This window comes from Entelurus aequoreus, linkage group LG19, assembly GCF_033978785.1.
Source record: "Entelurus aequoreus isolate RoL-2023_Sb linkage group LG19, RoL_Eaeq_v1.1, whole genome shotgun sequence".
In the NCBI taxonomy this organism is placed as follows: Eukaryota; Metazoa; Chordata; class Actinopteri; order Syngnathiformes; family Syngnathidae; genus Entelurus; species Entelurus aequoreus.
Window position 1 is genome coordinate 25,352,469 of NC_084749.1, and position 14,731 is coordinate 25,367,199.

At 37.5% G+C, this 14,731-nt stretch overlaps 1 protein-coding gene across 1 annotated transcript in view; it reads left to right on the forward strand.

Moving 5' to 3' along the window:
* The window catches only part of LOC133635472 (receptor-type tyrosine-protein phosphatase S-like), a 267,952-nt gene that overhangs the window by 154,336 nt on the left and 98,885 nt on the right, over positions 1-14,731 (forward strand). Inside the window, exons 6-9 of the mRNA XM_062028688.1 lie at positions 1,698-1,967; positions 2,081-2,662; positions 4,530-4,666; positions 5,987-6,131. Coding sequence (XP_061884672.1) covers positions 1,698-1,967; positions 2,081-2,662; positions 4,530-4,666; positions 5,987-6,131 — 1,134 coding nt within the window. The remainder of the gene's footprint in view (positions 1-1,697; positions 1,968-2,080; positions 2,663-4,529; positions 4,667-5,986; positions 6,132-14,731) is intronic.

Below are 14,731 nucleotides of genomic sequence, written 5' to 3' on the forward strand. Positions count from 1 at the left end.
AACCTATGAGTAACTGATCCACTCATAAATATGTCTATTTTTGACATGGTTCGCTCCCACCCTATAAAACACATTTTATGATTTATCAACACTTTTTTTGTTTTTGTTATTATAACCGACGATGAATCAGATGTGTTTTCTACGAGGGGAAACATTTTTGAAATTCTGTTGTACCAAAAATCTGCACATTTTGCGTGGATCTACTGTAAACTATTTGCTCTATTAATCATTTGTTTCATGCTATGTCAAGTGCTTATTGGGATCCTCCTCATGCACATCAATATCTTTCTCCTCTTGCATACTTGTGCACAATCACGCCTCTAATAACACCACAACGTAAAGAGTACGTGATTTATGTGTGTACGCCTACACATTACCTAGCCGTGTCATCTGCATCAGAGCTCATTATTAAACATGTTCTAGCTTCATTCCCAGGTTCTTGTTTCTTCATCCACTTCTCCATCATCGTCCCCTCTCTCTCTCTTTCTCTCTCTCTCCTCTGGATTTCTAGTCCCTGTTGATCAAGTTCTGTTTCTTGACTTCAACATCCTCTGACCGTAGAATTTCAACAGTTCTTTTCTATGTACTTGTAGACACACGCCTCCTTCCTCTATACGTGTGTTGTGTTTAACTGGGACCGCGATGTGACAATGTGCCACCATCACATTTTGTCACATTAGCTGACGAAAAAAAAAAAGTTCACACACTATTGAAGTGGGTTACCTCCCCTTTACCCTCCTCCAAACCCCCCCACTCTTTCCTTTTCCTGTGTTACTCTTTGCTCCTCTGTTCCCTTCCGTTCTATCCTCTCCTCTGATGCTTTATCCTCTACCTTGTACTTCTTCTTTGCTCTCCAATCGTCTTTTGTCTGGGCATGCTAGCGACCCTTCAGTTATATTCCTCTATGCATTTTATCTCAATTTTTATATCTGATTTTGTTATCATTTACTCCTTAATTTACCTCGATCTATTTATGCATGCTGTCTGTGAAACTGATAGCTGCATCTATCAATGGAACCGTGTCAGATCTTAAAAAGGCTTTGTCCAGTGGATCTACCCTAAACCACAAAAATCTCATTAAAGTTTCTCATCTTTAAGGTGTCTAGTTAGAGGCAGGCGACAAGTGCAAATATGTGTTGAGAGCCGTAGAGCGCAGTAACCCTACACTTCCTGTGCGGTGGGAGAAGCCTCTAATGGCCGACTTCCTCCTTTGGCACGAGTGCCTAAGTGGACAGGAAGTACCAGGTTGCCATGTCGGCCTCATGTGATAGCACTATCACAAGGCCGTAGTTCTTCACACTTTGATAGGCTGCGATCAGGTTATGTAGTTGAAAACCCAAGAAGTTCAGCTCCAAAGATGAGAAACTCGTAATAGATTTTTGTGTCTTTAATTGTGCTGTGATGGGTCAAATCTTGGTCAATGGAACCTTGTTGCTATGAATCGTTGCTTTCTTGTTAATCTATATTGTTGTTGAAGCAGTTCTGTTAGTTTAGTTCTTCCTTCTCCTTATTTTTATATGTTTAAGTTTTTGAACATTTTAGTTGTATTTGTCTTTGAGTTCCCATTACAGTGTTTTTTTTGTGTTCAATACCTGAGAAGGGTCCATTTTCATCGACCTCTTTGTGTTACTTCTCTTTCTCTCTTGACACCCTTTGCCCTCTTTGTCATCCTCTTTCCTCTTCATGCCTTCTCCCAGTCCGGCGGGTTCCTCCTCGCTTCTCCATTCCACCGACGAGTCAGGAAATCATGCCAGGTGGTAGTGTGAACATAACGTGCGTGGCAGTGGGATCCCCCATGCCTTACGTCAAGTGGATGTTGAATTCGGACGACCTGACGCCAGAGGACGAGATGCCTGTGGGTAGGAATGTCCTTGAGCTGAGCAGCGTCCGTGAGTCGGCCAACTACACCTGTGTGGCCATGAGCAGTCTTGGCATTATTGAGGCTGTTGCGCAGATCACCGTCAAATGTAAGAGATAACATAACTCTTTTAGAACGGAACCTACGGGGACTTAGGATAGTGAAATGTCAATAAGTTCTCTCCACAATCACTGACAGCCTTTTATCCTGTTGTCAAAACAGCTCTTCCAAAGCCTCCAGGTACTCCAGTGGTAACTGAAACCACAGCCACTAGTGTGACTATCACCTGGGACTCCGGCAACCCTGACCCAGTCACCTACTATATCATCCAATACCGTGCAAAATCCCCTGACAGCAAGTACGAGACAGTGGACGACATCACCACCACACGTTACAGCATCGGCGGCCTCTACCCCAACACGGAGTATGAAATCCGAGTCTCGGCCGTCAACACGATTGGCCAGGGTCCTCCCAGTGAGCCAGTGGAGACCAGAACCGGTGAACAAGCCCCTGCTAGTCCACCCCGAAACATCCATGTCCAGATTATATCCCAAAACACCATGCTGGTAACGTGGGCGGAACCAGAGGAACCAAACGGGCAGATTAAGGGCTATAGGGTTTATTACACCATGGATGACTCCCAGCCTATGAGCCTCTGGCAGATCCATAATGTCCAGGACAGCATCATCACGACCATAAAGAGCCTTGTTCCTCAAGAGACGTACACCATCAAAGTCCTAGCTTTTACGTCAGTAGGCGATGGACCCTTCTCAGAGCCAGTCCATGTTAAAGTGCTGCAAGGAGGTAAGATTATGAAGATGAATTTTACAAGAAAATGGTCACCAGGCAATCACAGGGAATTAGTTGTATTAAATGTATTATTTTGCATAAAAAATTCAACTGAATTGATTATTTCTTTTAATTAGGCATGGCAAGTTTATTTATCATACAACACAATTTGTACGCAAGAAAATTCAAAGTGCTTTATAAAAAATTACAAGAATGAAAATAAAATAAGTACAAAATACATCAAAATCGTAAAATAAAAAAAACAATCATTTAAATGAAAATCAAAGAGTGTAGATGAAATACTTTCAGTTGTCATATACACAATTAAACATGTTTTCAGTTGGGATTTGAAAAACACATTTGATTTGTTTTAGTACAAAACAAGATACGATACCAATAGCCCTGAGCAACATTCCGTCTAAGGTGCGCGCCTGCGCAATTGCGCACTGCTCACGCGTCCTCTGCGCACTGCAAATTAACAAAATAAACACATTACAATTTATTCTGTATGATTTTGCAATGCAACTCTGAGTGACAGGTGACAACAAGAGTGGCCCCGATGAATAAAACAATCTTTGTCAACACAGTTCAATTATTGTCTGCCGAGACACTTTACGGACAGGAATTCCATCAATCACTTTATTGAGCAAAACTGTTTGTAACCACACCAAAAACATGAGTAAAAAAACGTATCTATAAAAACTGGTAATTTTCTGCCATACAAACCAGGCTTAAACCAACTTTGTCATCTGTCGTTTCAACAGAAGCCGCTCGCTCTGTCTCACCTGCACCAACACACGCACTCATGGCACTTAGCCAGTGCTGCGTTTATGGCCACACAAAAAGTCGGACAACCCCATGCCAGGTTGTAACACTGACTGCTCAATCAGATGTGTGCTTATTTTACTGCCATTTATTAAGAATGTTAATCTAAGGATATTATTCATGAAATATTGTCACTAGAGTTCATAAATGCTAATAAAAAGATGTATTTTACAGACAGAACGTTACAGGAACCAAATGTAATCTCTGAAAGGGGTAACATTTCTTTTAAAGGCAGGACCCGCAGCCAGACATACACTACTAGCACATAGGTCATGAAAAACATGTTTTTTTTGTTATTGTCATTGTAAGAGGGCAAAATCACTTATATCAGAAATTATTTTAATAAAACATTTAAATTGTTATGATGTCAGGTTTGGGACAGGTGTGACGCTGGTGTGGCCACGGTGCACACGTCTGATGTTGCTCACATGGGCTCCACTGAATGCTCAGGGAGTTTGTGCGTTTGCTCACACACATGAAAAATTAGAGGGAACATTGGCCCTGAGTGTTGGCCAACACCGACATTGATCTGATACGATATCAGCACGACTCATACATATTTTATTATTTTTTTAGTGTGGAATGTTAGAAACGTTTTGAAATTACTCAGAAAACAATGATAGGTATGACAAACGCTAACCTATTTATTATAATTGTCTGGAATGGACGTATGCTGTCTTTAAGTTGAAGTGGAGTGGCAATTATTGTTGGCATCACCGATTGGCCACAATAACTCATCAAGTTAAGCTCATGATGCTGTAAATTGAATGGTGCAGACTGGATTTTGTAAGTAATATGCAACTATAATTATTTGATACTTGTTTACTTTATATTGACAAATGTTGTGTTTTAGACTGCAATTTTGTTCAATTTAAGACTTGTATTACATATGTCTGTCTTGTGTCCTTAGCTGTTGTGTAGCTGCAACACATGCAGGCGCCACTATAAGTGTTGACCCAAGCCTGTTCGAGCCCCACCATTGATAGCTGTTGTTAATTAGAAATGAGTATCTTGTTTCACAATATTGTGTCCTAATGCTGTTCAATGTTCCTTTCAGTTCCTGGTCAGCCATCCAAATTTCAGGTGGGCGACGTGTCTGATACCAGCATCCAACTAACTTGGGAACCTGCCTTTGATAAAGAAGGAATTATCAAATATGAACTTCGCTACACTGAAGGCAGTTTTGGCTCTCAGGTGAGAATTTTAGTGCCCTTTGCAGGACCGGATGAAGGGAAGGTAGCTTTGATTATTTCATGTTTTTGTTTTTTCTTTCCTACATTTCTAGAGATGTCCGATAATATCGGCCGATAAATGCTTTAAAATGTAATATCGGAAATTATCGGTATCGGTTTTTCCATTATCAGTATCGTTTTTTTTTAGTTTTTTTAATTAAATCAACATAAAAACACAAGATACACTTACAATTAGTGCACCAACCCAAAAAAACTCCCTCCCCCATTTACACTAAAGGGTTGTTTCTTTCTGTGTACAGCTCCACTAATGGACATTGGAGTGTTACTTTCCAAAGGCAAAATTAAAGTATTGCTAGAAACATAATTTTATATGGGACTTTATTGTATTATATGTATAGTACATGTTCCAAAAAGAAAAAAAGCATAAAATATACTAAATGTAAAAAAGGGAATAGATATTCAAAATAACATCATTAAATGAAATCTAGTTTGGTTACGCCATCATGAGCGCAACACAAGGTTGTCAAAGTTTCAACTACAGTTCTAAATAAGATGTCAAAAGCAAACTGAAATCAAATACACACAGCTTAAAGATTGATCAATACCTATTTAAATTTAGTAATACATAAATATGATGATTTATCAAAATATAAAAGAAATATACGCTATATACCAAAAAGTAACGCTATGAATCGCGTTTTTCCAAGTTTTTGGGGCATTTTTATGCTATTTCCAAGCATCTCCTTTTTATTATTGTTGATTTTAAATGGTCAAACGAATGCATATTATATATGCATGCCCTAGTAAACAAAAAAAAAGTCATATTTATTTTGATTGTTACATTTTGAAGTACATTTGTGCAGGTGGGTGCGAATGTACCCATTACCAGAGCTGTACACTTCTGTTATTAATATTCTGGTTCCTACATTATATATCAATATATATCAATACAGTCTGCATGGGATACAGTCCATAAGCACACATGATTGTGCGTGCTGCTGGTCCAGTAATAGTACTAACCTTTAACAGTTAATTTGACTCATTTTCGTTAATTACTAGTTTCTATGTAACTGTTTTTATATTGTTTTACTTTATTTTTTATTCAAGAAAATGTTTTTAATTTATTTATCTTTTTTTTTTTTTTTTTTTTTAAATGACCTTATCTTCACCATACCTGGTTGTCCAAATTAGGCATAATAATGTGTTAATTCCACGACTGTATACATCGGTATCGGCAAAAAAGCCAATATCGGACATCCCTATACATTTCCATAAAAGCAAACTCCTGATGTGACAATAAACCTTATGCCCTACATGACAGATGAATAAAACATTTGGGCCTGCATCTTCATACATTGTGGAAGGCCTCCGCCCAAACACCGAGTATCACTTCTCCCTGGCAGCCATCTCTAACAAAGGCACCGGAGCTTTCACCAATGACGTATCGCAGAAGACCTTGCAAGCCAGTATGTAGCCTCTTTTCAGTCTTTAGTACGTGCCTGCTTAACCAAAGATTTGTTTTTGGCAGGAAAGCGCATAAATCATATACCTATCATGACGCTTTAATGACATTTTCTGATTGAGTGGTTTATGTTAATGTCCCTTTTCTGATGTGGGTTTCTTCATTACATTTGGACTACGACTGTTTTTATCTTGAATACCATCAGGATTTAGATCTAATTTAAAGATGTCAATCTGCATACCTAAATGCAAATTGAATGGATTTTTGTAACTTGATTGATTGTTTCAGATTGACATTGCGGTTTATGCTATTTTCAACCTCATTCAAGCAGGTTTTTAATATAGAAGTTGTTTTATTTTGTTGAAATTAAGTTAGTTTGAAGTATTTTTAGAGTTCAGAGTTACCTTGGCTGTGGCGCCAGATGAATTGGAATCTGCTCTGCTCTCAAAGTGTGCCGGCTGTCTTTCTTTTACAACTTTCTACTTTTGTTTCTCTCTGCATTCCCTTTGAAATGAGCAAGTGCACTTTGATCCACATGATAAAGACACAAAAAATGTCAGTTCTGCTCTGAATCCACCATGGTTGTCTTATGAACTAGATCATGTTTTGGGAATGAGGCATCTGAGATTTTGAAAAAAAAAAAACATACTTTAATTTGTGTCATTTTCAATACTGCATGGATTATATTATTGTACACATTAGAAGAACACAGCTCAAGTATTAAGTCATCTAAAAATACAGTTGCGGCTGTATGTAAAGGGGAAATTCACTTTTTTTTAGAATGTCATCATTCACAATCCCTATGTGAGACAATAACACACGTCTTTCTCTTTTCGGTGTGCTCTAAATACTCAAAAACTGTTAGCAAGAGGCAGCTAAAAATGCACATAATGAGGAGTCTTCTATTCTACTTTTAAAGCCCTCTAAAACAACATCTAAAAACCACTAATAATACTTCATTTACATGTTGTGATCTACATATTAACCAAGCTATAGAGACATTGTTATTGTTACCTTTAGTAACACGGCGAGCTAAACTTGCTGCTTCTACTAAATTGCCTTAACGTGAGATTATAAATCATGCCTCGTGCTTGTGTAATACATGAAGCCTTCCATATATAACAGAGCGTATCCCAATTACCAGCAATGTTAACCACCTTGCTAGCAGTGTTTTACTATTTACAATGCACAGGAAGCAAAAAGACATATGGGTTCTTGTCTCTCATAAGGATTGTGAATGATGGGCAAAATAAAACAAAAGTGTGGTTCTCCATTGAGGAAATGCATAAATAAATATACAAGCTGATTTATTATTTGATGTTGTTGCAAACTTGTAGTTCTTCACATGCTGTTTATTTACACAAGCTGAAATCAGTCCAATGTTTCCACTCAAAGCGAGCTGTTATTTTTCTTTAATATATTCAGTGTTTTGTTTTTTTGCTTCCTTGTTTTCAGATGCACACCAATTTAAAATGTTAATATCCATTTCAAATAAAAACAGGTCAACAAAATATCTTATTTTCTTTACAAGTCTATTACGAGACATGTACCGTTGGATGTTCTTTGACAGCCGGAGTTATTTTGCAGACTTTCAACGAAAGCTAAATATGCCCACTGTGATTGAAACTATTAGCACTGAGGCTGTGGTAATTATCTAACTTCCAACGGCATTTGTGATTAAAACATATGTTGGTGCATAGGAGAGCCATGGTGAAAAAAGGGAGACGTCCTTTACCTAGGGATGGGTACCAAATTTGGTACTTTTGTAGGCTTTGACCAAATTAACGTAAAACGGTACCATATTTTAATACTTTTGTTGCAGACTCAGCACCGACCCAAACACTATCTGGCCGTAATACCACATAATAAACACTTCAATGCTGGATGTTTTCATTGTTAATTATGTTGTATTATGCCCTGGTAGCCCAGTTAACTGCTTTTTTATGCTGTTTTGCAAGAACCGTATCACATGACTCCAAACTTGACATCCCATTGGCTGGTTCTGAGACAGGATCGATTGCTTCAGTCTTAATTTAATGGAAGTGAGTCTTGCTTTTTGAAGCAGTGAATTTTTCAACACTGATTTTTTTTTTTTAGCACTGAGGTTTTTTTTACACTGAATTTTTTTATACAAAATTTTTATACACTGAATTTTTTTAACTGAATTTTTTTACAGTGAATTTTTATACACTGAATTTTTTCACACCAGATTTTTTTACACTGAACTTTTATACAATTACCGTATTTTTCGGAGTATAAGTCGGTCCAGAGTATAAGTCGCACTGGCCGAAAATGCATAATAAAGAAGGAAAAAAACATATATAAGTCGCACTAGAGTATAAGTCGCATTTTCTGGGGAAATTTATTTGATAAAACCCAACACCAAGAATAGACATTTGAAAGGCAATTTAAAATAAATAAAGAATAATGAACAACAGGCTGAATAAGTGTACGTTATATGACGCATAAATAACCAACTGAAAACGTGCCTGGTATGTTAACGTAACATATTATGGTAAGAGTCATTCAAATAACTATAACATATAGAACATGCTATACGTTTACCAAACAATCTGTCACTCCTAATCGCTAAATCCCATGAAATCTTATACGTCTAGTCTTTTACGTGAATGAGCTAAATAATATTATTTGATATTTTACGGTAATGTGTTAATAATTTCACACATAAGTCGCTCCTTAGTATAAGTCGCACCCCCGGCCAAACTATGAAAAAAAACTGGGACTTATAGTCCGAAAAATACAGTAATAAACACTTCAATGCTGGATGTTTTCATTGTTAATTATGAAAGTAAACTGCTTTTTTATGCTGTTTTGCAAGAACCGTGTCACGTGACTTCAAATTTGACATCTCATTGGCTGGTTCTGAGACAGGGTCGATTGCTTCAGTCTTAATTTACTGGAAGTGAGTCTTGTTTTTTGAAGCAGTGGATTTTTCAACACTGATTTTTTTTATACTAAATTTTATACACTAATTTTTTTTCTACAAAATCTTTATACACTGAAGTTTTATACACTAATTTTTTTTACAGTGAATTTTTTTACACTGATTTTTTTAAAATCAGATTTAATTACACTGGACTTTTATACACTGATTTTTTTTTTATCAAATTGTCAGCATTATTTGATTCAGTTCACAAAATTTTCATGCAAAAAAATTAAGTTACATAAATTCAGTGTCAAATAAAAGTTTATGTAATAAAAACACAAATTAGTGAAACATTTTAGGGCACAAAAATACTAGACTGGCACATTCAGCTTAATGGCAAAGACTACTTCCTGCCTAGTCAACACATTGCAGTTTATACACTACTGCCATATAACGTCTTGGAGTTGCAACTGCATACAAAGTCTACTATATAATACTTGCAAATGAAACTCAGAACATATAACAACTGGACAGCACATTATCATTATTAGCTCCTTGTTAACCTCTAAAGGCCTTAGTGGCCACATGCGTGGACAGCACATTTTAGCTCTTATTTCCAAAATTGTGTACACTACTGAATTGTGGTCTTATGCCGACATATGGACACTTATACTGCTATCTGGTGGTGTCAGAAGAGTATAACATACAATGGAATTTGGAAAAAAAAGTGTAAAAATAAAAATGTACTTGTCAGTACACATGAAGTACACATTTGTGCACTCATGGACTTTACATCATTAAAAGATGATGTTTAGTTTTTATTCTAACTAGGGTCCAATAAGCCCAAATAGCAAAGAGAAATAAAAAAAAGCATGTAAACAAACAGCTTGTGCCTTAAGAGGTTAAATGACAATTAATAATTAAAAACATATCATGTTTTAACGCATTTGAACACACACAAAAGTACCGGAAATTGGTGGCCATTGAGTTTTCAATTCAAATGTGAAAGGTACCCATCCCTACCTTTAACACATTTTCTGTTTCTACCAGTGCAACTTGTTGGCTGCCCTCCCCCAAACCCCCCACCCCAAATCTGAGTTTAGGGACTTCGGAGCAACCACCTCACAGTTTTTCTATCATTATTATTTGTTGATTTCTGCGAAGCAGAGTGACCACAAACAGTGCAGAGTCACTGAGGAGAGCACCAGTCGCATGCAACACTCCCCCTCCCCTACACCCCTTACCATCCCTGCCCCCAGGGCGGTGCTATTACAAGTCAATAACCGCATTGTTGATGGTTCCAGGCATGAAAATATAATCCATGGTCTTGCAGCTCCATTCCTCAACTGGCGTCTCTTGGGTGTCCATCTTCACCTGTCACTGTGTCTGCTATTGCCTTCGCTGTGTTTTTGTTCTGGAACAATAAAGCACACACGCCCATCGGACCTGATACAGTCTTCATCTCACATCAGCATATCCCAGCCCTCCCCCTCCATATCTGTGCCACCCGTGCAAAGCAACGCACACTCCCCTCGGAATGGCCTTGCTCACGTCGTGCCCCCCTCCTCTTGTGTGTTGAGTCTTTGACAACGTTTTTGAGTTACACCCATCATTTGTTTTATTGCTTTGGGTTACCCCACTGGATATTAGTTTGACATTGCGCCAAACTGCAGCTTCCTGCTAATTTGTTTGAGGTTGAATCCACCACAGCCAGCACACACACACACACACACACACACACACACACACACACACACACACACACACACACACACACACACATTGGGTATATACTCTATTTTCCAATAACGATGTTGTGAGTGTCAGTGTCTGAACTTGCATTCTACTTCACTGCTCATTTCTCGACCTTTTCTATCCACTCTTTTTCTATAAGTCTGTGAGCTCTCTCAGGAAATATGTTTTATTGGGCGTTTTTTTTTGGGGGGGGGGGGAGTCAGCCCTCAGCTCTAATACTGTGTAATTCAGAACAATCACAGACTAAGACAGAAATCCCGTTGACAACACATTAAATAAACTTTGGGATGTGTGAAGGTAAGTGATTTTATGGGTAAAGGGATTCAGTCTGCTATTTTCCAAAAAAGACTACTGTCATTTATTATCAGTTTTCATCCGATCAAAACGTTTGGCTCGTTTACCCAAATTTCCCGGGTTCCGGATCATTTTGAAAATAAATGGGCCCTTTTTCGAACTTGCACAACTCCAATTGATTAGAACCGCACACTCCACTCACCTTGGACAATCAAACTAGCATTTTCCAAGTTCCTAAAAAAATTCCAGAAATTTGCTGAATTCGCGATTTCCGAAGCCCTATTTTCAGCTCTTCCTGGAAAGTTTTCAAATTGTTCAACCATTTTGGACCATTCCACCTTCAAAACATTCCTCTTAGTCGGGACAAAAAAAGTTATCTTTTTTTGGTACAAATTCACGGTTTTCCCGAAATTCGAAATACCCAACTAGGCTGACAGTTTTTTATCGTAAAAACAACTGTAAAATTAACGGTGTATTACCGAAAATGGAAAAACGATTTTTTCCAGTACAAAAAATGGCAGCTTAGTTTTTTTTTGCTATTGTAAATAAATAAAAAATTTTTGTAAAATTCCGCCAACTGTACAATTTACAGTGTATTACTAAAAATGGTAAAATGGTACAAAAGGTTTTTTTACAGTAAAGAACTGGCAGCTCAGTTCCCAGAATCTTACTGTCAAATGTATGGTATTTGTTTTTTGTTACTGTAAATACAAAACTTGATTTTTATGGTAAAATTCCGCACACTGGATCGGCAGTTTTTTTTTTACCGTAAAAACAACTGTAAAATTTTAGGTATATTACTGTAAATGGCAAAATGGTACCAAAGTCTTTTTTCCAGCAAAAAAAATGGCAGCTTTGGTTTTTTTTGTTACTGTAAATAGAAAACTGATTTTTTTTATGGTAAAATTCCGCCAACTGGGCTGACAGTTTTTTTTTTTACCATAAAAACAATTGTAGATTTTACTTCATTACTGAAAATGGCAAAACGGTACCACAGGTTTTTTTTTAATGGTAAAAACACTACGTAAAAAATGTTCAACCGATTCCAAATACTCTAACATCTAGGAAAATTGTGCTAGTATCAATATTTTTTTTTGTTTGTACTTCACGGTTTTCCCGAAATTTCCAAATTTCCAGGGATTCACCATTCAAATGAATGGACATATTCATAGTTCTACAATCCCCTAAATTCTCAAAAATGTTTGCAATTTTTAAACCTGATTCCAACCTTTCAACCATTCACCCACACTTCTCTTCCCATATATCTAACGCAAATCATGTTTTTCCCTTTCTCAAAATTCCCGGTTTTCCCGGAATTTCTGTAAATGTTTTCCCCATGGGCAATGAATTGGAAATATGCAATCAACTGCATATCCCACATTTCTCATTCAATTTGAACCGTTCCAACATCCACACCCTATATAATGTGAAAAGTATGTTTTTAAATAAATTTGGAAAAAAAATAAAAAATTTAAAAAATTCCACTGTCATTATGGGGTATTGGCTGTAGAATTGTAAGGACAAAAATCTATTTATTCCATTTTGGAATAAGGTTGTAACATAACAAAATGTGGGAAAAGTGAAGCGCTGTGAGCACTTTACGAATGCACTGTATGTTAATTTGCTTCTCATTGCGTTCAGTAGTTATAATAATAAGTAATATCCATGCATCCAAGCTTGTGAGGAGCATGTACTTAGGTCCACAAGTGTAAAGTTGGTATGCTTTTGCTTTATTAAACTACAATAGGTCTTAAATAAAACAGTCAACATGTGATTGAAGTGTAGTCTCCCAGCTTTAATAACCAAGTTTCATTAAAAAAAATGCCTTGTACCATTTAGTCTAGGAGTGTGTCATTTTTGCAGAGTACTGCACAGTATTTGGACAAAAATAGTACCATAAAATAAAAGATAATAAAGGATTGCATTATTTTTTTCTATTATGTACAGTAAGTGAAGTGGTAGACGATTGTCAGAAAGCAAACTATTGTCGTATTTGCTGGCAGACTGAAACCCTTTGCCGCGAAACAAAAAGACTGACATGTGCAAAGTGATTGTCTTTTATCTGTTGTATGAATACAAGAGGTTTGCCTATTGTTAAGGCTCGTACTCAGTGCAAGTGGCATCACCCGAGGCTATTGTCATGAAGACCACATTGTCGAGAATATGTAGCTGTAAATTGCGATAACGAATTGCCTTGTAACCTTCTCGAGTCAAAACGGCCTCTTTAGGCCCTCTTGATTGTTATGTTATGAGACACAAGATATTACTGACAACAGTGGTCCTCATTCAGAAGCAGTAAGGCCTCTTGGGTTGTGATGTCACCGACAGACCAGATGCAGAGACCGTTTACTGTGAGACTGTTCAGACGTGGCTGGAGTGGGTCCACAATTAGAGAGGTGGGCAGGCTCCCAGCGTCCCTCTTGCTCGTTACCCAGTTATAAGGCATGATTGGACCCTGGGAGTTAGGTACAAGCGGACTGCCGGGCCACAGAGTCCCAGATAGGAATCCCATTTCATAGCTGCAGAATTAATTTCATGCTTTGCTATAAGCTCCGAGCCATTCCATTGGATTGTTAGGCTTTATTACGCGTTTAGATTAAACCTCGGACCTGCCAGTAGCCAGTCGAGCGTTGTCTCTTGAATTAAAGCTGCACAGTCTAAATCCTCCGTATTTAGCCAAACAAGCCGTTTAGCCTTACCACTTACTGTAATTGTGCAAGCTTTTTAGATGTATTGGAGCATTTGTTTTATTTGCTGCATGGACATTTGGCATCAAGGAAGATTAATTTGATAATGATCCCCAAATGCGGCCGTCCTGCTCATTGACACTGCCGATGAGAACACATTCATTTGCCGATTGCAAATGCTTTTGGTTGTTTGTGATGACGAGAGGCATCCAACACTAGTCTGTGCATTGATTTGACTGGCATTTCAAGTCGATTTAAGGCACAGATGGAGGTGCATATTAACAGACACTGTTTCGAGTCTGCAGTGGCTGAAATGTCATCTTGTTCATGACCTGTTTTGATGGGCGAAAACAGTTTGGAAGAAGTGTTCCCGACAGCTACATTACTTTAGTGGAGCAGGACTGACCCGAATGTACGTAATGACCAGTGAATTGTGGCTCTCGTTCAGTCCGAGCTGCGTTACCGTCGACTTTTCATCATTTCGAATATATATTTTTTAAACATTTAAAAAATGTATGCCCAGCTTTAAGTACCGTATTTTTCGGTCTATAGAGTGGACCGGTATTTAAGCCGTAACCAACAAATTTTTACATATCCGCACCAGACTATAAGCCACAGATATATACGATACAGAAGATTGTGTTCATGTCTATTTACCGTATTTTTCGGAGTATAAGTCGCTCCGGAGTATAAGGCGCACCGGCCGAAAATGCATAATAAAGAAGGAAAAAAACACATATAAGTCGCATTTTTTGGGGAAATTTATTTCATAAAACCCAACACCAAAAATAGACATTTGAAAGGCAATTTAAAATAAATGAAGAATAGTGAACAACAGGTTGAATAAGTGTACGTTATATGACGCATAAATAACCAACTGAGAACGTGCCTGGTATGTTAACGTAACATATTATGGTGTCTAGTCTCTTACGGGAATGAGCTAAATTATATTGTTGATATTTTACGGTAATGTGTTAATAA